Source organism: Chiloscyllium punctatum, chromosome 44 (genome assembly GCF_047496795.1).
Source record: "Chiloscyllium punctatum isolate Juve2018m chromosome 44, sChiPun1.3, whole genome shotgun sequence".
NCBI lineage: Eukaryota > Metazoa > Chordata > Chondrichthyes > Orectolobiformes > Hemiscylliidae > Chiloscyllium > Chiloscyllium punctatum.
Genome location: NC_092782.1, coordinates 4,645,367 through 4,671,181, shown reverse-complemented (window position 1 = coordinate 4,671,181; position 25,815 = coordinate 4,645,367). Strand labels below are relative to the sequence as shown.

The 25,815-nt window shown below is 39.4% G+C and overlaps 2 protein-coding genes across 4 annotated transcripts in view; both read right to left on the bottom strand.

Annotated features, from left to right (window-relative positions):
- Window positions 1-10,967, bottom strand: part of kif21a (kinesin family member 21A) — a 158,612-nt gene extending 147,645 nt beyond the window's left edge. For all 3 annotated transcript variants that reach the window (XM_072562125.1, XM_072562127.1, XM_072562126.1), the window contains exon 1: window positions 10,806-10,967. In XM_072562125.1, the coding sequence (XP_072418226.1) occupies window positions 10,806-10,852 (47 nt within the window). In that variant the 5' untranslated portion in view covers window positions 10,853-10,967. The remainder of the gene's footprint in view (window positions 1-10,805) is intronic.
- Window positions 10,968-15,629: 4,662 nt separating this feature from the next.
- The window catches only part of LOC140466676 (ATP-binding cassette sub-family D member 2-like), a 91,806-nt gene continuing 81,620 nt past the window's right edge, over window positions 15,630-25,815 (bottom strand). The window contains exons 9-10 of the mRNA XM_072562130.1: window positions 23,114-23,239; window positions 15,630-17,227 (exon numbers count right to left, since the gene is read on the bottom strand). Of these exons, the coding sequence (XP_072418231.1) occupies window positions 17,017-17,227; window positions 23,114-23,239 (337 nt within the window). The 3' untranslated portion in view covers window positions 15,630-17,016. The remainder of the gene's footprint in view (window positions 17,228-23,113; window positions 23,240-25,815) is intronic.

Below are 25,815 nucleotides of genomic sequence, written 5' to 3'. Positions count from 1 at the left end.
CCAAAAATGTATGGAGGGTGGAGAAGAATTAAATATTTGTCTGCAGTTATATGTAATAAATCAGCCAAAATCTTTCAAAGTTAATTTTAAAGTATTATCAAATAGACAAACAGCTTCAAAGCGATTTTTAATTTAACCGCACTAATTATACATAACTATAGGAGAAAGATTACAACTCGCAATTTAATCAAGAATCAGACAACTATGTTAAATGGTTTTAGATGACGCTTTTACTCAATTACTTGATCAGATAATAGATTGCCAGTTAGCTACTTTCCTCTCTATTTATAAAAGCAGTACTGCAATGAATCTCTAACATCAATATACCCAGTTGTGAAACTTTAAACTGCAAATCTGGATTATAACACAACATAGAAACTATATATCAAAAGGCCAAAGCAACGGTTGTAGACACAATTATACCCTTAACTTACAGAATTTAAAAGTCCAACAAAGGTAGCAATACAAAGTTACCAACAATGAATGAGGAATTTACTTAAAAGACATCAAAGATGAGGGACATTAATAATAACCAAGTCTAAGAGTTAAACGTTGTGTCAACATTTTAGGATAAGTCAACAAGTTACACTGAGTACATTTGTTGTGTCAGACTTCCTTTGCATGATCAACTGAAAATTGGCTAATCAGGACTCATCTGCAATAACAATTCTTATAAACGTCTAAAGGTAGGTAATAGCTCTAGTAACAGTCCAGCTCCTGGAAGCGAGAAATTGTACATAAAATGAAATCTTGTACACCGCAATTCAGAAAAATACAATTCTAGATTTTCATTTTAGATTGAGAGACATATTTTTAAAAAAATCAAAGAATATTCCTTTTCATGCAAAAATTAGTTTTGAAACCAAAAGCAAATTGTAAATAAAAGTTAGAAAATAATGAAATAGTACTTCAGGAAAATGAGCCCACACCCCCCAGTAGGAGTCTCCCATTTGCAAACCACTGCAGAAAGAATATTTTGTAGAGCAAAAATATGTGCGTTGCCCTATTGTTCAAGTAACCCATCAGCTAAACCAATTCGTACTCGGAGGCTGCACTTCTCAGTAGACTGTTATATCTTAGTCCAAAAAAGCTTGTTAAACTATAGATTCTTTTTGCCCGATCCCCTGCTTTTCCCATTTTCTGATTAATGCCATATGTGTTCTACAGTTTTAATGCCAAATCTTTATAACGATTGACTTTAAACAGAAGACAGCCCCCACTTTCATCAAAATAGTTCCATATATCTTTGTAATCTGTATACTTTATAAAGGCTTTACTCAGGAAACATGGCAAGAAGCATGTTTAATCTAAATTTGTACACAAAAAAAAAGACTGCCACAGAATCACTCTTGGCTGGATTGACTGGGAGATGCATCAGGGGTACCTCAGAAAGCCCTGTACAACTAGAATTTGGGTGCAAATACAATTTCAAGAATACTCACTGAAAATCAAATACTGTAGACTATAAACTCTCCTAACTCAGTGGATGCACACTCTGAATAATATTGAGTTGCACTGTGCTGTACATCTCTACGACTCTAAAATATCATTGCTTATCCTTGTATCATTAGTAAGTCAATGTTCAATGGAAACAAAGTTGTAAAAATAACAGATCAAAGTAGGGTTTATTCCCCATAATTTAGAAAGTTAAGATTGATTCCATTGCAGTTTTCAAAATAACAGCAGAATTTCTAGCCATCCTAGTTCCCCAAATGAGCGAACAAACATGAAAGTGAGACCTTTGAGTGAAGCTTGGAAACACTTTGGTTAGTATCATTAATTTCATTTGTGAATTTAACAAATTTTTATTCATGCCATAGAAGAGATACAGGGCCAAGACAGATATATGTAGTTGTGTCAAGAATTCAATCCCTAAATGGCAGATCATATTGGAGGCACAAAACAGCCGTTCGTATGACCAGAGACTTGAACCCACTAATTGGGAAAAACAGAGGAGGAAAGTAAATATCTTCAAATCATCCTCTTAAATGGCCATCTGACAACCAGGATTCCTTGCAATAGGATCCTAATTGGTTTTAAATAATCCTGAAACGTGAGACTAGTTAAAGTTGCTGAGTTGAACAAAGCATCCACTACCATTCACCGTTTTCAAGGTCTCGAACACACTTTCCAACTGAAGCAGTGATTTTCTTGTATTTTATTAACAGCATACATCATTCCCTGCTCACAATGCAGTTTCTTTCTACACTGACATGACTCAATGCATACTGGGCAAGCACTTTGTGGAACACCTCCATTCAGCATGCATGATACTAAACTTCCAGTACTTTATTATTTTAATTCTCCACCATTCTCCCACACTGCCCTTCATTCCCTTGGTTGTGACAATGCTTCAATGAAACTTAACACAAGCTCACAAAACAGCATGCAGTCTTTCAAAGGGGCACTTTAAATCCTTCTCGCCTGAAGACAGACATTCAATGCCCTTAAAAAAATACAAAAACATCAAGTCTCACTCTTAATTCCTACTGGAGTTCAGACAGTGACTACTCTGCCAAACACAGTTCCTTCAAAAACATGGCCCAAATCTTCTGTTCTCTGGATAACTGGAGACTGAGTGTAGCCCCTACCCCAAGCCTCATCCTGAGGTCTCCTCCAAAGGCGTGTATTTTTTTTTGTCCAAAACAGGATTTTTGACACTGATCAAATGATTCCATGCCCACTTTTGTTTCTTAAACTTGTCCCATTACCAATTCCTTTGGAGTTGCACCAAGAAACCTTTAGCAACTTAATCTAATCTTGCTTTCAACCTCTCATTGAGCTTCTCTACAGTTCATCTTCTCACATATCCCTTTTTGCTTGTTCAAGACCGACAATATTACAGAAAACTGATGAAAATGATGGTAAATGGGACTAGATCAACTTAGGATAGCTGGTTGGCATGGATGAGTTCAACTGTGCTGTACATCTCTACAACTCTAAAACATCATTGACTTGGATGTCTCTCTCCACAGATGCTTTAAGACCTGCTGAGTATTTGCAGAATTTTCTGTTTTTACTCTTTTGTTTGCCAAGTTTGAAAGATAGACATGAACGTCTTGGAAAAAGGTTACCATTTGAGTACACATGATGCCATAGTAAGGCCCTATACTCACATGTGTCCTGTACGAGTCAAGAGCATGGTGCTGGAAAAGCCCAGCCGGTCAGGCAGCATCTGAGGAGCAGGAGAATTGACGTTTCAGATATAAGCCCTTCATCAGGAATGAGGCTCGTGGGTCGGGACTGAGAGATAAATGGGAGGGGGGGTGGGGGTAGCTGGGAAAGCAATAGGTGGATGAAGGTGAGAGAGAAGGTGATAGGTCAGAGGGGAGAATGATGAACAGGTCCAAAGAATGGTGCCAAGTTGGAGGCTTGGGACTTGGAATAACGTGCGTGTGCGTGTGTGTATGAATAACGTGTGTATGAATAACGTGTGTGAATGTATGTGAGTGAGTGAGTGAGTGAGTGTATGTGAGTGAGTGAGTGAGTGTATGTGAGTGAGTGAGTGAGTGTATGTGAGTGAGTGAGTGTATGTGAGTGAGTGAGTGTATGTGAGTGAGTGAGTGTAAGTGAGGTGAGTGAGGTGAGTGAGGTGAGTGAGGTGAGTGAGGGAGGTGAGGGAGGTGAGGGAGGTGAGGGAGGTGAGGGAGGTGAGGGAGGTGAGGGAGGTGAGTGAGGTGAGTGAGTGAGGTGAGTGAGGTGAGTGAGGTGAGTGAGTGAGGTGAGTGAGGTGAGTGAGGTGAGTGAGTGAGGTGAGTGAGGTGAGTGAGGTGAGTGAGGTGAGTGAGTGAGGTGAGTGAGTGAGGTGAGTGAGTGAGGTGAGTGAGTGAGGTGAGTGAGTGAGGTGAGTGAGTGAGGTGAGTGAGGTGAGTGAGGTGAGTGAGGTGAGTGAGGTGAGTGAGGTGAGTGAGTGAGGTGAGTGAGTGAGGTGAGTGAGTGAGTGAGGTGAGTGAGTGAGGTGAGTGAGTGAGGTGAGTGAGGTGAGTGAGTGAGTGAGGTGAGTGAGGTGAGTGAGTGAGGTGAGTGAGGTGAGTGAGGTGAGTGAGGTGAGTGAGGTGAGTGAGGTGAGTGAGTGAGGTGAGTGAGTGAGGTGAGTGAGGTGAGTGAGGTGAGTGAGGTGAGTGAGGTGAGTGAGTGAGGTGAGTGAGTGAGGTGAGTGAGTGAGGTGAGTGAGGTGAGTGAGGTGAGTGAGTGAGGTGAGTGAGTGAGGTGAGTGAGTGAGGTGAGTGAGTGAGGTGAGTGAGTGAGGTGAGTGAGGTGAGTGAGGTGAGTGAGGTGAGTGAGGTGAGTGAGTGAGTGAGGTGAGTGAGGTGAGTGAGTGAGGTGAGTGAGTGAGGTGAGTGAGGTGAGTGAGGTGAGTGAGGTGAGTGAGTGAGGTGAGTGAGGTGAGTGAGTGAGGTGAGTGAGTGAGGTGAGTGAGTGAGGTGAGTGAGTGAGGTGAGTGAGTGAGGTGAGTGAGTGAGGTGAGTGAGGTGAGTGAGGTGAGTGAGGTGAGTGAGGTGAGTGAGTGAGTGAGTGAGTGAGGTGAGTGAGGTGAGTGAGTGAGGTGAGTGAGGTGAGTGAGTGAGGTGAGTGAGTGAGGTGAGTGAGTGAGTGAGGTGAGTGAGTGAGGTGAGTGAGTGAGGTGAGTGAGTGAGGTGAGTGAGTGAGGTGAGTGAGGTGAGTGAGGTGAGTGAGTGAGGTGAGTGAGTGAGGTGAGTGAGGTGAGTGAGGTGAGTGAGGTGAGTGAGGTGAGTGAGTGAGGTGAGTGAGTGAGGTGAGTGAGTGAGGTGAGTGAGGTGAGTGAGGTGAGTGAGTGAGGTGAGTGAGTGAGGTGAGTGAGTGAGGTGAGTGAGTGAGTGAGGTGAGGTGAGTGAGTGAGGTGAGTGAGGTGAGTGAGGTGAGTGAGGTGAGTGAGTGAGGTGAGTGAGTGAGGTGAGTGAGGTGAGTGAGGTGAGTGAGTGAATGTGAGTGAATGTGAGTGAGTGAGAGAGAGAGAGATGGGGGTGGAGGAAACTACTGAAATCCAAATTCATCCCATGTGGTTGCAGGGTCCCAAGGCGGAATGAGGTGTTCCTCTTCAAGGTGCTGAATGGTAACAGGTTGGCAGTGGTGGCGTCCCAGGACCTGAATGTCCTTAATGGAATTTGGTGGGGGCGGGGGGCTGAAGTTGAAGTGTTCAAAACGGGCTGTGGGGTTGGTGGGTGTAGGTGTTCCAGAGATATTCTCTGAAATGACCCGCAAGAAGGCATCCTGTCTCTCAGATGTAGAGACCACACCAGGTGCAACAGATGCAGTAAATGACATTGGGAGAGGTGCAGGTGAATTTCTGAGAGATGTGGAAGGATCTCTTGGGGCCTTGGAGGGAGGTGAGGGGAGTGGCGTGGGCGCAAGTTTTGCACTTCCTGCAGTTGCAGGGAAAGGTGCCAGGAGTGGGGTGATTTACCAAAGAACAAGGACAAATTTCTTGGGATAAAACAGAGTACAACACATTCTATTTATTCTATTACTGTACTGCAAGACAAAACTATCACTGCATAAACATATGTTTACAGTATGCTCTGTTCCATTACACAAATAGCACAAACTGCAAAATTGGAAAACTGTTTCCTTGAACAGGCCACAGATCTCATAACAGTGATTTCTAACTCAAATAATACACCAGCCATTGATAAAAGCACACCTCAAAATGGCATACTGTCTCACAGAGAAAGACACAACAGGATCAATGAAAATTAAATATTTACCCTTTAAATTAAAGATTGATTCACAAATTTCCCACCGCAGTATTTCAAAGCTTAAAATGCCCAAACCTAGCATCATTAGCATAACTCAGGCAACCCTTGTAAACACCCTCTGAGCTATGTTCTTAGAAGCAGTAGCATGTGCTGTTAATAACACAAGTAAATTTAAAATGGTGTATTTGGAATGTATTTTACATAGGTAGCATGTATATGGTCTGTGGAACTGATGTCTTATGAGTTAAGTGATCTTTCTCATTTCAAACTTATCTTTCGTATCATTTGGACTTGACAACACCCTTTTGAATTTCTTGGTTACACTGATCTCAAACTGGTTCATCAACTCTTCAGGTGCTTCACTTGTATAACTGCAATAGCTACATTTTCAGTGACTTGTCAAAGATCAAAATCTTGTTTATTATGTTAAAAAACTTTTGTTGCATAGGTAATGAAAATCATCAAATATTTATTGATTTACGACTACACTGAGAAAAAAAACTCTGCCCAACCTCAAAACAAAAATAAGATTTAAGAGATTAAGCTTGACTGATTATTCTACATGTAACATCAATTTTAGATTATCTTCACCCATAAAAGACTTAAGCAGCCTAAGGATACAGTGGCATTCAAGTAAACAAGCAGACCACAGAAGATGGTTCCGCTTGATGTATTTTGGTTGCACTTAGATCGAGACCATTCTCATAGATAAAATTTGAAACTGGTCAAATTAATTATGGTATTTTAGTTAGTTCAATTATATAATTCGAAGCATCTGTAATAAATTCTTAGTAGTTTGATTGACAGCTATAACTAAAGTTGTTTGAGGAAGTGGTCACGAGATCCAAGTAAATTTGGTAAACAGAATACAGAATATTTCGAATCTGACTCTCCAGCATTTGCAGTCCTCACTTTCTCCTGAATGCAGGGAGCAGAGGATAATGATTGATGGTTGTTTTTGTTACTGGAAGCCAGTATCCAGTGGGATCTGCAGGCCCTTATTGTTTGTAGCATAAATAAGCAATTTAGCCTTGAACGAAGGAGGACTGATCAGTAAATTCATAGGTAATACAAAAATTGTTTGGGTGATAACTAGTGAGGAGGATACAGGAGGACATGGAAGGGCTGGTCAAATGGGCTCATCAGTGGCAAATGAAAATTAATCTAGGTAAGTGTAAACTTTTGCATTTCAGCAAGACAAACAAGGCAAGGGAACACAATGGTAAGACCCTGGAAAGCAACAAAGATCAGAGGGACCTTGGTTGTAGGAGAATGTGTAGCCTGTTCAGTTAACAGGGTGGATAGATAAGTGGTTAAGGCAGCATTTGGGATTATTGCCCTTGCTAGCCAAGCCAGACAGTTTAAGAGGAGGGAGCAGATGTATAAAAGATTGGTTAGGCCACAAGAGCTTAGTGTGCAGTTCTAGAATCCACATTATAGGAGTGATGAGATTGCACTGGAGAGGGTGCAGAGAAGATTTACTAGGATGTTGCATTGGCTGGAGAATTTTAGTTACACAAAAAGTTTGGATAGACTGAGGCTGTGTTCCCTGAAGCACAGAGAACTGGAACCAGTGGTGGGAAACATAGTTGAGAAGTATAAAATTATGACAGGCATAGTCAACAAGTAATAGCTCTCCTTTGTCGAGAAATCAATGATCAGAGCGCATAGATTTAAGGTAGTCGACAGGAGTTTTAAAAGAGGATGAGGGTGGCACGGTGGCTCAGTGGTTAGCACTGCTGCCTCACAGCACCAGGGTCCTACATTTGATTCCAGCCTCGGGCAACTGTTTGTGTGGAGTTTGCACATTCTCCCAGTGGCTGTGTGCTCCGATTTCCTCTCAGTCCAAAGATGTGCAGGCCAGTTGAATTGGCTATGCTAAATTGCCCATAATGTTGGGTGCATTTGTCAAAGGGAAATGGGTCTGGGTGGGTTACTCTTCGGAGGGTCGGTGTGGACTGGTTGGGCCGAAGGGGCCGTTTCCACATTGTCGGGAATCCAATCTAATCTAAACATTTTTTAACCCACAGTGTTAGGTTCTTTTTTTTCTTGAGATCTTTACAACTGAAACATGTCAACTTCTGTGAACAACCAAAAATTTATTAAGTACAGTACAGAACAAGTTTTCTGCAGAAATCCTTGAACAAGATTCGCAGGGTTTTGGAGCCCTGTCAAAGATCTGTGAACAAACCAATAGTCCTTCCTTTATACAAGATCTTTACATCAGTCAGTAATGCCCACAAGACAACCTCCCAGTCACATGCCACTGAAGACACAATGCAGTGACCACATAATTTACAGAAACAATATAATGTAAATCACCCCTAAATGGTCAAATCTTTTAAATCTTTTTTAACTGCAGGAAGTAGTCAAAATTCCAACTGCAATGAGTAGAGATGATAATGTAAATTCACTCTGAATAACTAGGAAATGGCCACGTAAATGGCTCGGAATGACAAGAGATGGGAATATAAATTCCTTGCAATCTACCTTTAAGTTAGAGGCATCCCACCCTAGCCTCAGAATATCCAATTTCCTGCAGATCAGCAGAACAAATTAACCCTTTAATATCTCAGTAGGATGATGGGAATCTAAAACTGTAGATTTAGATTTGCTAAACCAAGTTATACAAGAATATAACCCAAGTAGTTCGGTGGTTAATTTTGACCAGTACAGATTCAACTGACAGAAGGGCCTTTTTCTGTGATGTAGGCCACTTTAAAATGGGGCAAGTACTCATCAGCTCAATACTCAGGTGATTCCGGTTTTAAGATTAAAGGTACCACTCTTCGACAGTTAATCTTATATGAAAAGTTAATGCCAGTTAAGTGTCTTTGCTGCTTCTAGAGACAAGAACTTCTCAGAACACTTTTGCACTGTAACATGTTTATCACAAAGATCAAACCACAATATAAGCAATAAATGTTTTAGTTTGATAATCAGATTCTACCTCCAGTTTGATACCGAATAGATAAAGGCACATTAATCAAAAGGAGATGCAAGATCTGCTTAAGGAGTGATTAATGATAGGAATCTCATAAGATTATCTAGAATGAAGAAAAATGAACTTAATAATAATGGCTTATAATTGTGGTCAAGTTGTGACAAACTGGTACAGGACAAGATGTATTTATACAACAACTTTAACTTCATAATGCACCCAAGACACTAGACAGGTATGCTAAACAGAATATGATGCTAAGCCTTACAAAGACACACTGGAGAGATATCAAAGAGCTTGGCCAAAGGAGTAGGATTTTATCAAGCATCTTAAAAAGGTTGAAGGTTGAGAGAGAGAGAAATGTAGAATTCAGCACTTTGATAGACATTAACCAATAGCTTCCAATGGAGCAACATAAACACATGGAAGGTCAGAATAGCAGTACAAAGATCTGAAAAAGATGATGGTACAGAGACAAGTCAAGGTCATAAAGGGGTTTGAAAAGGAAAATGAGAATTTAACAACAGATGCTGTTGTACAAGAAGCCAAAATAGTTTCTGAAAATTAGTGCAATAGGAGAATTTGACTATGTGCAAGTTACACAGTCATGGTAAAGTTTTTGGATGGCTCCAAGCTATTGTGGGTAGAAAACAAGAGGGTGATGGGAACTGAGCATTGGAACAATCAAGTTTCAAGGTAACAAAAGACATGAACAATGATTTCAGCCAATAAATTAAGATGAAGCAGACAGAAATGATTATGGAAATGACTGCCAAATCTGCCTATTGTAAAAGGATAAGGTCCAAAGTCGATCTCTGGAAGAAACGAAATAAAATAATTGTGGATGCTATAAATCTGAAACAAAAACACCAATTGCTGGAAAAGTTCAGCAGGTCTAGAAGCATCTGGGGAGAGAAATTAGAGTTAATGTTTCAGGTCGAGCAATCCTTCCTCAGAACTGGAGGAACTAACTCAGTTCTGAGGAAGAGTCACTTGACCTGAAACTTAGCTCTTGATTTCTCTCCATAGATGCTGCTAGACCTGCTGAGCTTTACCAGCATTCTCCGATATGCCAAGGTTGCATATCACAGAGTTCCCTAGGTGTGGAAGCAAGTCATTTGCCCCACTGAGTTCCTACTGACCTTCTGAACAGCATCTTACCCAGTCCCACCTCCTGCCCTACCTCTGTAACCCTGCATTTCCCATGGCTAATTCACCTAACCTATACATCCCTAGACACTATTGGCCATGGTAAATTGTCCATCTATCTAACCTTCACACCTTTGAACTGTGGGAGGAAACCCACACGCACATGGGGAAAATGCGGAATTGAACCCGGCAATCGTACTAACCACTGTAAGAGGCAAAAGTGAGGACTGCAGATGCTGAAAGTCAGAGTCTAGATTAGAGTGGTGCTGGAAAAGCACAGCCGGTCAGGCAGCATCCTGCTCTTCAGATGCTGCCTGACCGGCTGTGCTTTTCCAGCACCACTCTAACCTAACCACTATACGACTCAAGCTGCAAATGGCCTGACAGTGACCGGGGACAGCATCAACAGCAATGACTCGGAGTATTTCTATTTATCCAGTAGCGTACGTTGAACGAGCAACAGTGACAAATCAAAGGTCGTGAGAGACGGTGTGGTTAGGTAGAGCTGGACATCATAGGGCTACATGTGGAAACTGGCATGCTCTTGAACACTATGCAAAAAAAAATGGAGACATTTAGAAATAAAACAGTACATCATTTGTCAACCATACGCAATTTAGACGGAGGGAAAATGGTAAGTAATATATTTGAAAATAGGGCTATTCTTTATCCCACGAACTGAGTGCGCTACAGAGAAAACAAAACGCAAAAAATGTTTATGAATTCAATAATCTTGATCTAGCAATTCCAAGTTTAAATCTGACCAACATATTGCAAGCGACAGTAGAATCCTTAAGGACGTGCATGCACGCTGCAGAAAGATATTTTAATTCTGCAGCCAAGATTGTGAACACGATGTTGCAGTCCTGCCGCGATCAAACAGTAAAAACGCAGATTGTAATAGGCCCTGTGTATGTAAACGATAGGTAGCAGAAGAGAGAGCGGTTTGCTGAGGAGATACACCGATCATGAAGAATAGACTGGCCGCCGCCCCTCACCTAACAGCAACTCGGACACAGCAGTCATCCTGAGCAGGCGCCGCCATTGCGTTGTCTCTAATTCCCGAGCGGAGTCCTGACAATCCAAACCTTTCAATGTCACAGCTTCGAGCGGCTCCTGTGGGTGCACCAACTCCCTGCTACCTGAACCTGCAGCAGCAGCACAGCCGAGCGGGAGCCATAGGAGCTCAGAGCTGAATCACAGCGACAGGGAATGAGGGGAGGAGAGGGGAGGATAGGGGAGGATAGGGGGGAGACTCAGCCCGCCCTCCCCCTCCCGGCAGCCGGCGTCAATGAGCTCTCAGGGCACCGGGCCACCCGCCTCCCGCCTCGGCCTGGGCTGGCGTCGCAATGCGCTCGCTTCGGCAGGTTGGTGTGTGAGGGGGGGGCTGGGCCTCCGGGGAGACGGAGTCTGGGGGCGGGGGCTGGGCCTGGCCGCGCCGGGGGCCGGGCAGGGTTTAGACCGCCTTCCCTCCTCACTCAGGTGCGTCAGGAAGGAGCAGCAGCAGCAGATCTCTTCTCCGGATCGGGTTTCCAATCAAATCTGATCTTTATCGTCAAAAATGAAGTGAGAACGAAGCCAGTGGCGATTTAAAACATGGAGGGGTGGGGGAGATGGCGGGGGCGGGGGTAACCCGCCTCATCTGTGATAGACAGCTACCACAACCAATCACGGCGCTGACCGTTATTGTGACGTGCAGGGTCGAGCTCACCTGGATGAGGTAGCACTGTCCTCACCTTCCACCCCAAATAGACAACAACACCTGGATGAGGTAAGTATCCCCACCTTCCACCTCTGATCGACACTGACACCTGGACAAGGTAGCACCGTTCTCAGCTTCCACCCCAATTGACACTGACACCTGGATGAAGTAACACTGTCATCAGCTTCCATCCCAATCGACATTTGTCAACTGGACAAGGTTATATTGTCCTCACCTTCCACTTTTGCTTAAAACAGACATTGGAGCAAGGCGTCCTGAGCTCCCGGGCAAGGTAGTACCTATCATCCCCTTCCACTTTTGTTCAGCAGTGACACTTGAGCAAGGTAGCACTGAGCTCACCCTCCACCCCTGTTCAATGCTGACACCTGGGCAAACTAGGGCTGTCCCTATTTTTACCACTTTTCAACATTTGTACCTGAGCAAGGTAACACCCTGCATATCTTCCATCCCTGTTCAACACAGACAACTGGGCAAGGTAGGACTGAGCTCACCTTAACACTTCTCCCCCTTCAACACTAAACTTGGCCAATGAAGTACGCCTGTTCAACACTGGCCCATAGGTATGCAAGATTGTCCTCACCTTTCATTTCTGTTTATCACAGGGACTTTGGCAAGGAATTATAGTCCTCATCTTCCATCCCTGTCAAACAGTGGCACCTGGGCAAGTCGGCAATACCAGCAAAGCGATGTCAAGCATTGTGCACTCTGATAGTTGACATTTGGTCCATAATATCTCCGCTCGATGGGGGATGGGGAAGAAAACCTTCATGCATTTTCCTACTTTCCATATAATCATACATTTTCCATTACTCTTTCTAATCCAGCAAATTAATTCTTGGCTGATTGTGGGTGGTGACAAGGTTTTTATTGTAATCAGTTATGGTTACACTCCAGAGTGTTGTATGTTCAATTAGTCCTTATTAAGTCACCTCACCCCACCCTGTGCAGCTTTTCCACCTGGTCTATCGTGAAAGCAGGCATGGAGCCATGAGTCGTGAGAGTTGTTTGAATCAACATAGAAATTATCACAAAGTTAGAAGGTAAGTTTTTGAGGAACAAAGAGGTACAAAAGTTCAGAGGGGGAGTTTCAGAGCTTGGGGCAAATGCAACAGGTAGCAGAGAATAAGCTGCAATTAAAAGATGTGTAAAATGCCAGATGAACACACAGATCAAAGGAAATTGTTAGGCTAAATGAGTTTAAAAAATTGGGAGGGGTGAGGCCATAGGATTTGAAAACAAGGATGAGAATTTTAAAATTGAGCCATTGTTGTTCTAAGTCAGTGAACATATAGATGATGGGTAAAAGATGGGAGGCAGGAGTTAGGATACAGTCAGAGTTTTGGATATACTTGAGCTTCCAAAAGTTTCATGTGATAGTCTGGAATGAGGAGCAGTGAAATTGATAATAGTAAGATAGTATTGATTGATTTCTTTATTGTCAGTGAGGTACAGTGAAATTGGAATACATATGGATTTCAACTGAGATCTGGACAAAGTTGAGAAATATGAAGGTGGACTTGGAAGCAGATGGCCTTCTTGAAGGAGTTATGTGTACGGTTCAGGAAAAAAAAGCACACCACAAACCATCTGATTTAGCCTCCTAACATAGCCAGAGAGGGGGATGAAATCAAAAAGCAGAATTGAATACGTTGACAAAGGGGTTTAACTCATTGGGTGTGTCCTCTCTGGCTGGGTAGGCCTGGAAGGTTTGGAGGCAGGGAGCAAGAAGAGCATGAATCACTGTCATGAATAATACCTCAACATCCTGATTGACTCTTGTTGGGCTTGCAGCACCTGAACAGCAAAATGACATGCCCAGTCTGCAGTAAATACATGATAGAACAATTTGTTCAGTAAAATCTAGCTTTATCTGCTAATTTCAGTCAGTGTCTGATATAGAAAATCATGCTTCTCTATTTGCTAAAAACTAACAATTAATCAACTAGTTTTAAATGTTTTACTGTAAACAGTACCAAGGTAAGTGTAAAGTTGTCATAGTCCTACCAGTCTGTTGGGCTGCTTTCTCATTAGGTGATGGTTTAATCTAAGGGTCACGATGCCTTAGGCAAAGGGAGAGGTTGAGAAAACAAGACCTTCAGGGTAGCCTGAGCTGGTGCGGTAATTGAACCCATGCTATTGCCATCATTCTGCATCACAAAACTAGCAATTCAACCAATTGGGCTAAATCAAAACCATGATGTTTTCATTTGAACGATCGTGGGTTCAAATCTTACTGTAGACTCTGATATGCAATACAGGCAACATTTCAGTACAAATCTAAAAGTTGCAATGCGAGATGTAGATTCTTTTATTAGAGATTAAAATGTGACACCTTCTTTGGGCATGGACCAAATATCATTCTGTATAACTTGATGGGCTTGGGAGTTCCCTACTGCCTTGATTAATAGTTATTCCTCAACTAACATCATGAAAACTCACATTATTTATTATTTTACTGCTGTTTGTGGGACCATGCTGTTCTCACATTTGCTGTATTTCTGTACTTTACAGAAGTAAAGAAGCGGCAGATTCAAACCACTATAAATGCTGGAGGAAAGATCACAGAAGCGCTTCACAGGAGGCTCCCAAGCACTGAGGATGTCACCTAGAGAGGGGACGAAACATCTGCAACACAAATTCCCAGCTCGGTGAACAGAACCACAACACGTTCACGGAAGTACATCGTTGGCTTTTAAGCGTTTTAGGCACGCTGAGGACACAAAAGTTGTTGTATAAGTGCAAACCCTTCCTGCTTCGATTTACTTTAAAAGTAACAAGATTCACTTTACAGTAAAAAAAATGGAAAAATGTTCATGATAAATAAGAAATTTTAATTATTGTAATTTAACAATGAAACTAGTATGTTGTCCAAAATACAATACAATATGGTGCATTTATTTACAGATGAAATAAAACAGCAATTTAAATGTCAAAACAGAGTTCATATTCATTTGAGGTAAATTTTTGATTCAGATTAAACGATTTGCTCTCTGCACTGACTGCACTGTGCAAAAGCTACTCTTTCTGAAGATATTTACAAGTCAGGTTACGTATTAATTCCAAACAGTACAAAATGGAAGCTGATATAGTGGTATTTCAAGTATACTGAAATTTGTCATCATATACAAATATTGCCTGTGTTGGTAAATTATGAAATATTAAAAATATTGCCTGCTGCATTTTAATATTACATTTCTGCATGTTAGTCCAATTCCCTTTACCATGTCTAAAAATTCAAAGAAAGACTGGCTAATATTAGCTGTTAGAAGCAGAAGACCACATTTAAGAAATCTTGAGTAGCTGCTTTTTTTTGACCTACAGTTGTGCATTATCTCATCCATTTTTTTCATAATTTTACTATATCTATCCAAAGTAAGCCTTGATCACATAGATTTTCCTTATCTACTCTCAAGCTTACTATATTTGGGCCGACAATTTTCAAACTTGAGATTTGGTATTCGATCAATTGACCAGAATTACGACGTCAAGAATTATAGACATTCAAAACATGTAGGGGTAGATATTTGTTTCAGGCAGTTGCACAAATGAGAAAGCATGGTTCAGGTGCTCATTAAATGCAGAAGCTGATATTCTGTTTCACAGACTGCGATAGAAATGAATATAGCGAGTTGTATGGGATTGCTTCTTTTGCATCATTACTAGAGACGAATTTTGAACCAAAGTTTCTTGTACTTTTTTCCATCACAGCATAAAATGCAATTAATTTGTAATTATAAAACTCTTTCAATTCACATGAGGAGAAATAGCCTTGCTCGTTTCCTGTGCACCTGCTTTTTATCTGTCACATCTTGGTCCGGCCATATGAATATTTTGTCAGAACTGCTACGCCATAATACTTTTACAGAACTGACCTACTTGCTATATGACTGCATGCATCATGCAAAAGAGATTGAGAATATAAAGTTGGGTTGAGGTGCTGTAGTATAATTAATTAGATTAACAATACTTGTGGGAAACCAATATTTTACAGCATACAAACATGCAATCAAAGACAGAATATTACTGGCAATTTCTGTCCCAGACACAGAAAATGGTCTAGTAACTTTTTAAAAAAAATATTGAAGCAAGCTTTGTCACATCGATATAAATGACCTGTTTATTTAGAATTCAATCTCACTTACATAAACACAAAAAGTTAAAATGGACCAATGATGATTTAATACAATGAATAAAAATGCAACTTCAAAAGCAACATGTTTTTGTTAAAAGCAAATAGAAAAGACACCCAGGAGCTCCAATGATACATTTTAGACTGACATTTATCCTTACAGGTTTAAATACTGGCTTTGATTGTCATCTGAACTATAATTTTCCTCTGTGCACAAGTTTCATAAACTCTAGATGGAACACTTTGCACTCAAAGTTTTTTTTGTATCAGGACAGATGCAAAGAAAGCAAGACCAATCCTGCACCATGTCCTGTTGGCCAATCATTAGTTGTAAAATTCACCAATTACACCATCCTGATGGGGAATGAACAAATCAAAGTGGATGCAACAAAGAAATTCAGTAGCTCCATTCTTCAAAGAATTAAAAACAGGAAATAATACAAAGACTTGGTATCCAGGTGCAAGTGTGAAGAATACTAAATATAGAGAGAAAACAAATTCTGTGAGGAGTTAAACTCCATTATTAGACTCTCCCATTGTAAAATCAGATAAACATGTCCAAATAATACTACTTTCGTTGTAGCAAAAGATCCATGTTTTATATAAACTATAGTGGTTATTAATATTAAAGGTAAACAGACTTATTTTTTTGAAATACCAAGAATCAGAGAAAGCATACAGTGGCAGATGGGAGTTGCAAGAAATGAAGTTGTATTTACTTCAGTTCTGTAATAAGAGCAAAAAGGGAATGGATATTCATGTTTAAATATGGTTAGAGTTCTTGATCTTTTACTGTTGAGATCTGCATTTATTCATTTTTTTGAAAATCAAAAACATAGTGAAGAACCTCTCCCTATTCTTCCTCGTTTCCTCAAACACTGGATTCTTAGAATTAAAATAGAAAAGGTTTGTTAGTTATAAAGGAACATCCTGGGTACAGTGCTAAACAAGTGCTGATGTGGCATCATCCTTGTGAAAATCTAAGCTGGCCACTTGCTGTACCAGATGATACTTCATGATATTTTTGTTCAAACAATTGATGCAGAACCTTTAATTGCATTTAAAGAATGGGAACAATACCTTGCAGAATATAAATTTTAGTCTCCTCATAACATTCATAATATTTTTAAGAAAATGTCTTTAAATTAACTAAATTCTAACAATGCAGTAACATAAACCTGTAAAAAGAGTTAACACATCACAGTATTTCAAAGGAAATATAAGGTTATTTGTTGTACTGGAAGAAACTAGTTATTGATCCTTAATAAATAGGAGATTGTTTTATTTAGTTTGTTTGTCTCATGCAATACATTTGTAAATCTTTTTGTCATGTTATTCACATTCATTTTCAGTGTCACTATTCTTCAATTTCAGTGGTTCTTAGAACAGAGTCTTCTCCCAAGACTCTGCACAGTTCATTCAGTCGTTGCTGCATTTGAGGCACTCCAGCCAGTTGAGACTCAAGTCTCTGCTTTTCTTCAGCCAGTGAAAGTCGAGTAGCAGTGTCCAATTGCTCAAATCGCCAGCCACCCTCCCCATCAAATTGTAACAAGTGTGTGTGGTATTTCCTATAAACATCAAATCAAATTAATCTTACAGATTTGCTTTCCAACTGACAAATACTGAAACTTCAGATTAAAACAAACCATTTGACTTGTTTTTGCTGTTATTCTGTATCATGATCAATTTATTTTGAGAAAATGCATCAGCTTCCTTTATATCATTTGGTAACTTAATAATAGCCATTTGTATTCTACAAGAAGTGCAATGTTCAGGAAGATATTCCAGCAATTTTTGACAGTTATGGAGGAAATTAAATTTCCATCAATATAAGTTGATTTCTTATGGCATTGCTCACTGAAAAGAAAAGGTTTCTTCCTCTAAATTTAATAGATGTACATGTGGATTCATAAAGTATGTAATAAGAGTTCACAAAAATGCAATGCAAAAATTAGGAAAAGGAATGCAGAGCATAGTCAGATATGTAGGAGATGTAAAACAAAAGTAGTACTCGGTTGCAATTTAGATTGGCAGAATATATGTAAAACATTTTTTAGATGTCTGTGAAATAATTTGATGTCTTCCCTATTTGCACATTATTTCAAAAGTTATAAACTAATTATAATGGGAGACTTTAATTATCTGAACATGGACTGGGATGATAGTACTGCCGTCATATAAAGAGAACAGAGGGAAAAGAATGTCTAGACTGTGTTCAGAAGAATTTTCTAGAATAGTGTATTGCCAGTCCAATAACACGGCAGCACTGCTGGACGTAATGCTTTGGAACTAGGGCCAAGTGGACAAAGTGTCAATAGGAGAACATTTAAGGGACAGGAATCATTGTATCATAAGGTTTTTGTTGGCTTTGGAAAAGACAAAGGAACAATCCAGGGTAAAAGTCAATTGCAATGGAGTATAACGGTTCAGAAGCAAGACAGCTACTTAACAATTGGCTACATTTAAAGAAGAGACAGTTCAGGCACTTTGAAGATATAGGGTAGGGCAAACAAATCTACAGCTCTCTGGATGACAAAACAGAATCAAAATTAAGATGAAGAGAAGATTGCTTATGACGCATCAGGTGAATAATGTAGCCAAGAGCCAGGCCAAATTTATTATGAGAGGGTTTAGCGAGTTTTGAGAAGATTTGTAGCTCAGGTTGAGGTCCTAGATGTAGGTTTGCTCACTGAGCCATAAGTTTCATCACCATACAAGGTAACATCTTCAGCTGGACGAAGTGCTACTGGTGTAGCCTGCTTTCTATTTATATGTTTGGATTTCCTTGGGTTAATGATGTCATTTCCTGTTCTTTTTCTCAGGGGATTGTAAATGGGATCCAAGCCAAACTAAGTCCAAGTCAATGAGAGGGGTTTTGAAAAAGCAAATACATAAAACAAAAGTCTTCTATGGGCAATTAAATAGTAAAGAGGTGGTAAAAGGAGGAATGGAGTAACTTTTTACATGGGGGCATGACTGAAGTACCAGCTGAATACATCTGTCTTTGTTGAGGAAGAAGATACTGTACAGTAACAGTGGAAGAGAAGAAGTTCATTTAAGTATTTAAAACTAAGGAGGTATCAATAGGCTGTCTATACTTAAAGTTAATTCAAACTGGAAGAGGTGCACCAAAGGAGACTAAGGGCAGCAACAGTAGGAACTCTTGGAGGTACTGGCCATAATTTTCCAGTCACTCTTTGAATCAGGACTGTGCCAGAGGACCAGAGAATTATAGATGTTACTCCCTTGTTCAAATTAGGGTATAAAGATAAACCCAGCCACTGCAGGCATACCTTTGTGGTGGGAAAGCTTTTGGACATGATAATTTGGGACAAAGATAGAGAACCAGATGGCACAGATTTAAGTTAGTTGGTAAAAGAAACAATGATGGAACGTGGAAAAACATTTTTATACAGCAAGTGCTTAAGAACTGCCTGACAGCTTGATAGAGATAGGTTCAGTCAAGATGAAATTGAATTATTATCGGAAAAGAAAGAATGTGCAAAGCTTTAAGAAGGCAGTAGTGAAGAGATGAATTACTCCTTAAGGGGACTAGCACAGATATAAGCCAAAAGGTCTTGGGTGTTAAACTATTCTAAGTAATGATGTAGACATCAACAGATGATGAATTAAATTGAAGCTTGCTTAAACCAATTTATGTATCATGGCAAAAATGGGAACACTAAAGTAGAAGTAGGCTATTCTCTCAAGTCTGTTCTACCATTTTAGATAATGGCTGTCTATTTTAAGGTGTCAATGGTCGCCATTGACTTGGAGGTGCCGGTTTTGGACTGGGGTGGACAAAGTTAAAAATCACACAACACCAGGTTTTAGTCAAACAGGTTTATTTGGAAATGCTAGCTTTCGGAGTGCCACTCCTTCATTAGGTGCACACCCACTGATGAAGGAGTGGCATTCCGAAAGCTAGTGCTTCCAAATAAACCTGTTGGACTGTAAACTGGTGTTGTTTGATTTTTAACTTTGTCTGTTTTAACAACGTGTTCCTGTGCTAACGACATTTCCATTGATGTCATTAGTACTTTAATCAATCTTTATCTTGATCATTCTCAATTACTTCATCAAGCTTCAAAGAATGACTGGAATGAATGTTTGAAAAACTCAATCTTCACAGAAGGATACTTGTACTATTATGACAGACTCTAGAATTAGCTGAATAGAAGCTATTGTTCAGACCATCACTGCTTTTTCTTTATTTTTCTCATTTTTGGTTTGGAACTGTGGGCTGAAGTTAAGAATCAAACTGAATTTTTAACATCAACTTGCATTTTTTTTTTAAAAATGAGAAAATTCAAACTGGTATTTTGTATTTAGGAACTGGCCTAGAAAGTGCAGGTTAATTATTGCAGATGTTTTGGCACCAGAATGTGTTATGCTCAAGGTGTGGCAGTTGGTTGTATGGATGTTGTATTAATCCATTAAGGGGAGGCCACTGCTGGTCAATGTTTGCATTAACCAGAATTCAAGAAAGATACAATCTCATGTAGCTGTAATACAATGTATCATTAAAGCAACTTCATAATAGTTTGGTACTTATTGTCAAAATAATTGTTGAACCAGCCAGTCACAAGAATCATATTAAATATAGACAACTGGGTTCAAATGAATTCTTGAACAGTATAAAGAGTGTAGGGGCCTTCTTAAGAGGAACATCAAGAAGGCAAAGAAATGATCTGAGACAGCCTTTGGATTGCATTTAACCTTATTTCCAAAGAGATTCTGTACGTGTATTAGGGACAAAAGATCAACTAAAGAGAGTAGGCCCCTTAAAGATCAAAGAGTGTTGAACCTCAGGATATGGGAGAGATATTAAATGAATATTTCGTGTCAGTTTTTACTGTGGAGAAAGAGATGGAGGCAAGAGAACTTGTAAATAAATATTGATGTTTTGAAGACAGTTCAAATTACAGAAGTGGAAGTACTGGAGGCCTTAGAAAATATAAAGGTGGATAAATCTTTAGGACCTTATCTAGTACATCCCAGGATGTTCTGGGAAGTTAGGGAGGAAATTGTGAGGCCCCTTGCAGAAATATTTGATCTATAACTGGAATGTGGCTAATATTGTACCTTTGTTTGAGAAGGGATGTAAAGAGAAGCCTGGGGACTACAGACCTGTGAGTCTGACTTCGGTGGTGAATAAGTTGTTGGAAGTGATTCTGGAAGTTAGGATTTATATGCATTTGGACAGACAAAGAAAGCCAACATGGTTTTGTGACGGAAATCATGTCTCAAACTTGATTGAGTTTTTTTTAGAAGTATTCAAGAAGATTGATAAGGTGGTAGACATTGTTTACTTGGACTTTAGTAAAGCATTTAAAATATCCTGCATGGTACATCAATTAGTAAAGTTAGATCACGTGGAATTTAGGATGAGCTTGCCAATTGGATACAAAATTGTCTTAATGGCAGGAGACAGTGTGACAGTAGAGGGTTCTTTTTTGGACTGGAGGCCTGTGACTAGCGTGTTCCACAGGGATCGGGACTGGGTCCACTTTTTGTTCGTTATTTATATAAATGATGTAGATGAGAATATAGAAGACATAATTGGTAAGTTTGCAGATGACACCAAAATTGGTGGTATAGTGGCCAGCGAAGAAGGTTATCTAAGATAAAAAAGATTTTATCAATTGGATCAATGGGCTGAAGAGTGGCAATGGAGTTTAATTTGGACAAATGCAAGGTCTTGCATTTTTTTAAAAACAAACAAGGGCAGGACTTATACAATTAAAATTAGGGCCTTGGGTAATTTTGTAGAACAGACAGACCTAGGAGTTCTGGCACATAATTCTTTGAAGTTTCCATCACATAGAGATAGGGTGGTTAAGACAATGTTTAGTACACTTGCCTTCATTGCTCAAATCTTTAAATGTTTGGAGTTGAGATATTATGTTGAGTTTGTACAGTATATTAGTGAGGAGAAAATGAGAACTGCAGATGCAGGTGGTCAAAATCAAGAGCGTGGTCCTGGAAAAGCACAGCAGGTTAGGCAGCATCCGAAGAACAGGGGAATTGACGTTTCGGGCATAAGCCCTGAGGCCTCTTTTGGAGTATTATGTTCAGTTGTGGCACCCTGTTATTGTAAGGATATTATTAAGCTGGAGTGGGTTCTGAAGAGATTTACAAGGATGTTGCAGGGAACGGATGATTTGAATTATAAAGAGAGGCTGGATCGGCTTGAACCTTTGTCACCTGGTGAGAGGAGAAATATTTTAAACAGGCACAAAGGGCAACTTTATTTGTTTTACACAGAGTTTATGCATGGAACGAACTGCCAGAGGAAGTGATGGATGTGGGCACAGTTACAACGTTTAAAAATTACTTAGATAAGTACACGAATAAGTAATGCTCGGAGGAATATGGGCCAAGCGCAGGCAGACGGGACTAGTTTAATTTGGCATTATGGTTGGCATCGACTGGTTGGACCAATGGGTCTGTTTCCTTGCTGTATGACTGTACACCATATTGTGAATCCAGTGTTAGTGAGTCTGACTTGGTCTGGTTTGCTATCCCTGTGTCGTAACGCTGTCCATTTAGAATGATCTGAGAAAAAAAATAATGTTGGGCTATGGTCTGCAACCATTAGTGGAATGACCTGGAGCAAGCAAATAATAGGGTCAGTGAAGTATTGGGGAAGGTGGGAAGATGGCAGGATTGTGAAACACAGGTGTACTTGATAACGGAAAGGCTAATTCCTATAAGAATTTGTGAAGACTATTTTGGGATTAATTTACAAAACAATTACAAAATAAAATTTATAGTTAATTTCCTGGAACATTTTGCCATTACTTGTTTTGTAATTTTTTAAAACAGAAGGTTTTCACTTTTGTAAAAGAGGCAGCCTACAGAAATGTTGGCAGACTCGTGGAGAATCAGATTTTAAGCAATGTCAGCTATCCAAAGGAAAATAGTGCTCTCATTGCAGGAAATAATAAACATAAATAATGCCCAATCAAGTCAACAAATATAAAAAAAAGTTTGACATTTCATATAATGGACCTGATTTACATGAACTTAACTTGCAGAAATTGCCATCAATTCTGACTTTTTCAATTTTCATTACTTCAACTGTACTTTAATTTGAGTATTGTCTCAAAGAAAAACTGGACATTTATATTTTCTTTATATATTTTGGCGGTCAAGTCAATTATCAATTGTGATTACTGCACTTCATTAAACTTTGAGTAAAATATTTGGAATATATTATGATTCCTATTAATATAATTCAGTGTTTCTTAGTAACTGATGCATTAGCTCAGGTAAGAAAGACTAAAATAGTACATCAACACAAATTTAATACATTCATCCATTACTGTCTTATAATGCTGTATCTTGAACAAGACTCTGCTAGCAAACCCGTTCCTAATGGAAAATGATGCAACAGATCAGAGTGTGTGCATATTTTTCTTTCCAGCTTTTGTACTGGAGTAGCTACTCACCATAGCGATGGCCTGTGAGTAATGGAAAGCAATGAGATCCCAAAATTCTTTGCAGTTTGAAATATCTTGCCTTCAACGTCAATGCTCACAGCACTTGTGCATTCATCCAGCAGTGCATATTTTGGTCTAAACAAATACATTAAATAAAGAGTATAATACAAAAAAAAACAACTTGTTTTCAATAACACAAATTAAGAGCCTTCAGTTTTTTTGTCAAACTACAACCAATCAGGCCAACTAATCTTTGCAATTGTTATGCTCCAATTGAGACCTTTCCCACTCCGTCCAATCGAGCCCTATCTTTTTAAAAAATTTACATGCAGGACGTGCGCATAAATGCTAAGGCCAGCATTTGTTGGTTAATGAGCTGACTGCCTCCCTTGGTCATTTTAAAGGGCATTTAAGACTTGAGCATATTTTTGAATCTGGAGTCATGTACATCAGATATCAGAGTGGTCAACAATGGCAGATTTCTTTGCATAAAGGAAATTAATGAAGCAGATGGATTTTTATGAAAGTTGGCAATGTTAACATACTCACTATTAGATTAGTGATTCTTTTAATGTTTGGATTTTTAAAAAAATTCCAGATGTTACTGAATTCAAAATTTCACCATTAGCTTTGGGCTCTGGATTAATAGTCCAGTAATATTACAACAATGCCACCACCTCTATATAATCTTTTATTCTTTTCCCTCTCATGTTTGTCTCCTAACTTCCACTTCCTATTTCCATTTTCTCTCAGGGCTGACACTGCTTCATCTTGCCAATTGGATCCAGCTAAAAGCAAATTAAGATGTGATCAGTTTCAATTTCTCAAGATTTACAGTTACTAAGACATTGTGAATAAAAAAATCACAGTGAGAAAGAAAATATATAATCATTTATATAGTGCCCAACATGATCAGGACATCTCAATGCCTTCGCCAAACAATGAACTACTTTTAAAATGTGGTTTCTGCTACAATGCAGGAACCATGGAGTGAATTTACAAATAGACCATTTGTATAAGCAGCAAATAATGTCCAGATCATTTATTTTTAAGGTGGTTAAGGAATAATTATTGGCCAAGATAGCAGGGTAAACCTCCCTGTATTTTTTCAATATAATGCCATGAGGTTTACTACACCCACCTAAGAGGATAGATGGGGCATAGACTAACATTCAAAGACAATAGTCTGGATTTTCAATCGCTAGTGGAAGCCAGAATGGATCTTATTTGAAACTACATTCCTAGAAAGCGGCACTGGATCCCATATTCTTTGGCACAATCCTCAATTTTCAAGGGGTAAGGGGAAGGAATGGGAAACTAGCTGGTGGTTTATTCAGAATTGTTCCAGGGGTGTTTTTTGTGACATTTGAAGGGTCAACTCATCCTGGGTTGAGTGCTGTAGCCTGACTTGGCATCCATTACAATTTTGTACCATGTTTATCTTCCTGGTGCCTTTGAGAATTGCCTGCTCTTCTTAGTAAAGGCAACGGCGTCTTCCAGGGGCATTCGGCATAAAGCAAGTCTCCAGCTCATTCAAATTAAAAAAGGTATGTAATTAAAGTGATAAGTTTAAGTACAGGGACAGGACCCAGAATTTATTTAGGTGTCAGGTTCTCAACCTTGCTTTGAAAATCCAGCGCAGCATCTCTTACAATATAGTACTCTCTCTGTCCCACGTTGCATTATCAACATGGATTTCCAACAACATTCAAACTCATAGGTTAGTATGCTATCTAACTAATGCTAGACTCATTAAGTTATTTGAACCTTGTATATGCAACATCAAGTTGAAATATTTATAAATTTTTCAAAATTCCAGCAAAATATAACATGTGTTTTAAGAAGAGTCTGGAATTGAGGAAGAACTAGCATAATTTACTTATTCCATTGCTGAAGATTAAAATAAAAGGGAAACATGTTCAAGGTTTCAAAAATTCTGAGAACCTAGTGTTCTTAGCAAGATATAAAACTTACGGAGTAAATATGGAACAAGGTAAATTCAGTAATAAATTAACTTGTACCAAGTGCAGATAGCAATGAGATGTCCCCTTTCAAACATCTCCCTTCAAACTTGTAGAAAGTAAATTGAAAGGACACCCAGAAAAATAATTATCACCTTTACGGAAAAGACTATGAATATCTGGCCAGAAATAGGACTGAGCATTAGAAATAACATAGCACTGAGTTTTAATAATCTAAAGAGAATTTATTTACAGACCACTGAATGAAACACTAACAAAAGAAAACTGAACTTAGGTTAAGTTAACCTATCTTAAAACACAATCGACTCTATTGCAACTTAATGAAGCTGATCCAAATTCTTGCAATATCCCCATAAACACCCCCTTGGCAAAAAAGGAAAAACCAATACAGGTTCTTACAGGAGAAATGTCAGACAAAGGATCAGCATGGAGCTGTTTCTTTGACCAGCAGCCTCAAAAAGACTCCTTGCTAAAACCAAACCCTGAACTGGGAGAATTGGCCACTCTCCTTTCATTATACAAGTGTTTAGAAAAAAAAAACTTAAAGCCTTCTCAAGTAGACATTTCCAGACATATCAGAACCTCTGCTTTTATGATACCTCTCGAAAAAAAACAAGGACAACACAACTTTGTCGAAGGGACAGCATTGTCACATCATGCAGCATTAGATATTATCTCACTTGCCGGTCTTCATATCTTTTAGCAGTATAAGTTCATTTCTAAGTTCTA